Below are 3,382 nucleotides of genomic sequence, written 5' to 3' on the forward strand. Positions count from 1 at the left end.
AATAATAATAATAATAATAATAATAATAATAACAGACGTACGTGTTAACTAACGATCGATACACCCCAAATTTTCATTATTTTTCACTTTCTTTTTCTTTTTTTTTTTCTTTCTTTAGGTGTTGTGCTTCATTCACAATGTTAAACAATTGTAACACTTTTCCATGCTCGCACACCAGGGTTTTCACCGGCCACCCATGCAGAGATACACCCAGGTTTCCCCCCACTGTATTCCTCTTGATAATCCTCTTGTTGTTTGTTGCCATTGCGTTGGGCACTATTCGCCTCATTGACGTTCACTTCATCAACAAATGCCAAAAGTCTGCGTTGTTGTGAGAGTAACTCCATCTCGCACAGTCGCACAGAAACATCCGAACTACGTTTTCCCGAATATTCAACTCTACTCATGATAATAACACGAAGTTTCTCAGGAATTTTTATCCCCCGAATTGCATAGCAGTATACAGTACGGTAATCTACAAGAATAGAGAGATACGACTGGTGTCCCTTACCATTTTTAACCTCAGTTGTACCAAAGTACATGGCAATATGTGAACCATTCTTGATAGACGCACAAGCGACAACTGTATTCTTGCGATGCACCTCCAAAAACATTTCGTTACTTTCATCCCTGAAACAGCAAATATACGGCAATGAGTTATACAACACCTCCATTTCAAGTGCACGTTCATCCAAGTTCGATGTCTGTTTGTACTTGTTATTCTTGTTTGTACTTTCATTGATATTATTCTCAAATTCCTCTTCATATCCAACTCCTGTATTGTGTCCAGTACTATATTCAGTTTCTTCTTCTTCCTCCTCTTCCTCACCATCATCCAAAGATTCAATCTCTCTAAATGATAAAAAGAATTGCCATGAGGATGATGTTTCAAAGGTATCGATAACAAACTCTATTCCAGACAATGCTTGACCATCACAGGCGGGACCCACATACGCCGTTGATATCGCCATACCGTTAAGCAAAACACGTTTATTCTCATCATCTGTTGTTGTTACTGCACTAAGCATTTCCATCACTCTACGACGTTCACTCATGCGAATAGAGGGTGAACACACCCACGCCGTACGCACTCCTCTCGCGCTTGTTGGTACTGCAGCCAGAGTAGCAGGCACCACACAAATCACAGGCTCTGCTGGTACAATTCCTGGTTCCACTACTTCCTCTACCAATACATTAAGAAATACTGTGCTGGATAGAGGTTTGGAATTTAAAGGACCAAGGGTCATCGTAAAGGAAAAAGGTACATGTCTATCGATTATATCCGGTGGGGAAATAAGAAAAGTAGGATTACTTTTCTCATTAGAATGATATGGACTCAAGGATTTCACCCTATACTGATTCACTGAACGTTCCTTGGTATTATTGTTATTAGTTCCAGAAAAGACCGTTGTAGAAACTCTCTTTTCTTCCATGGATGACTTTGATGGAATTGGTACTGTAGACTGCTCAGATTCTCCAGCCTGAGAGCGCCAACTTTGTTTTCGTTCTTGTTGTTCCTGTTGATATGGGTCAACAAACGGATCCAAATCCTTAATAGGAGTCGTATCACGATGCACACCCATAGGTGTTAGTTTACGAGAAAACACAGGGGTATTCGTATCCCAAACTTCAGCACGAGTTGAATTACGGGACGAATGTACTGAAAGATCATTCACTTTTGAATAAACTTCACGAGGTACAACATTCATTGAATTCGTCTCAACAGCTTCATTTAGCCATGGCACTGACACACTTGCCTGCCTTTGCGAAGATGCAGAGGAATATCCATGCAAAATTGCTGCAGAAGAATTATTTGCAGAGTTCATATGCGATTCAATTTTCATGCTTTCTGCTGGTGTACGTCCACGGGATGCCGGGGTTTCACTGTTATGCACAGACTGCATTCGTTCCTGTTGTTGTTGATCTCGTAATGATGCAGGATAAGAATCAACTTTTGGAGTGTTATACTCTTGAAATACATGTTGACTATTAATAGATTTACGCAGCCGCTCAGAAGTAGTAGTAGAAGCAGAAGAAGTTCTCACCATGGGATCAATGTCATTATTATTATTATTATTATTATTATTATTATTATTATTATTATTATTCACCGGAGTTGGAGGCAATCCCCATATCCATCCAGGTGCTGCTTCTCCTTCTGCAGATGTTGTCCCTACTCCAGAGTACGGCAGTGGCATCAATGGTTCATCATCATCACCGTTACTTACGGAGAGATGGATGGGAGCCGCGACGGGGTTTTCTCGTAAAGACGATTGTGTAGATAAAACTGTAAGGGCCCGTGTGGGTGTTGGTTCACGTGAATGGCAGAGAGTCTGTTGATACAACCCATGACTGCACGCCATATCTGCCGTTGTACTGCTTCGCGAACTCTTGTTACTCTTTTCGTTTGATGTATTGTGAGGCGACGGTGAGACGACAACAAAACCATTCACGTTCACCATAGGAACAATATACTGCATACCACTACTACCACCTGCTGCGACCTCTTCCCGCCATGTCTGTCCACCAGTTGTTGTTGTGGTGGTAGATGCTGTCGATACGGATGCCGTTGTCAACATGGGAGTTTTGTGTTTGTGTGGTTTCTCCTGCAGCACGCGGTATCGCACTTCCACTGCATCGAGTAGCACATAGGCCCCACTGAGTCGCGGCAACAACAACTCCGCCCGCACGCAATAATCCCCCGGCGGCAATGCGAGTTTGTTGCCCGACGGCCACACGTCTCTCGTGCTAAACACTGGCAGTGGCTGCTGAGATTCCCGCACAGTGACGTTCAATCGCGCCGGCGACCGTCCACTCTGCACCACCGCGAACTCAAAATGGCCGTAATACGTCCCAGCATGTGGGATAATAAGAACACTCATCAGCTGATCGGAGTGCGGAAAAAAGAAAGAAAGAATTTAGAAAACTAAGAACTTGTCAAATATTCTTATTCATAACACATCATTAAAGAAAAAAAAAAATAAAAAAAAACAACACAACATAGCAAAAAAATAAAAAAAAAAACAATAATTCAAAAACAAAAATAAAAAATGCTTTACAATGCACATTATGATGTACATTCACACACATAAATAACAATACAAAAAGGTTATTTCAAATAACGAAAACGTCAGGTTTAAACAGCGTGTCATCAGCCACATCAAACAATACGTCCGCAGCACTTCCTTCCAATACAAAATACTGGCATTACAACTTCTGCTGGGTGTTGCTTCCCTTGTTGCACACACACACAAACAGAAGCATACACTACCATCGCCCCTCATACAGACAATACACGCGATAAATATACCCCCAGCACCCTGGTTAAAACACAGGGTGTATTTCACAGGTATAACGAGCGGTGTGAAAAGAAGTCGGCATC

The 3,382-nt window shown here is 41.9% G+C and overlaps 1 protein-coding gene across 1 annotated transcript; it reads right to left on the reverse strand.

Moving 5' to 3' along the window:
• Positions 1-140: 140 nt before the first annotated feature.
• On the reverse strand, positions 141-2,882 carry TM35_000112250 (uncharacterized protein; the record flags this gene model as incomplete). Its single annotated transcript, XM_029024934.1, has 1 exon — positions 141-2,882. One exon carries the CDS (start codon positions 2,880-2,882, stop codon positions 141-143), a length of 2,742 nt encoding a protein of 913 aa, XP_028883757.1.
• Between the last annotated feature and the right edge of the window lie 500 nt (positions 2,883-3,382).

Source organism: Trypanosoma theileri (genome assembly GCF_002087225.1).
Source record: "Trypanosoma theileri isolate Edinburgh chromosome Unknown TM35_Tth_11_V1, whole genome shotgun sequence".
Taxonomy (NCBI): Eukaryota; Euglenozoa; class Kinetoplastea; order Trypanosomatida; family Trypanosomatidae; genus Trypanosoma; species Trypanosoma theileri.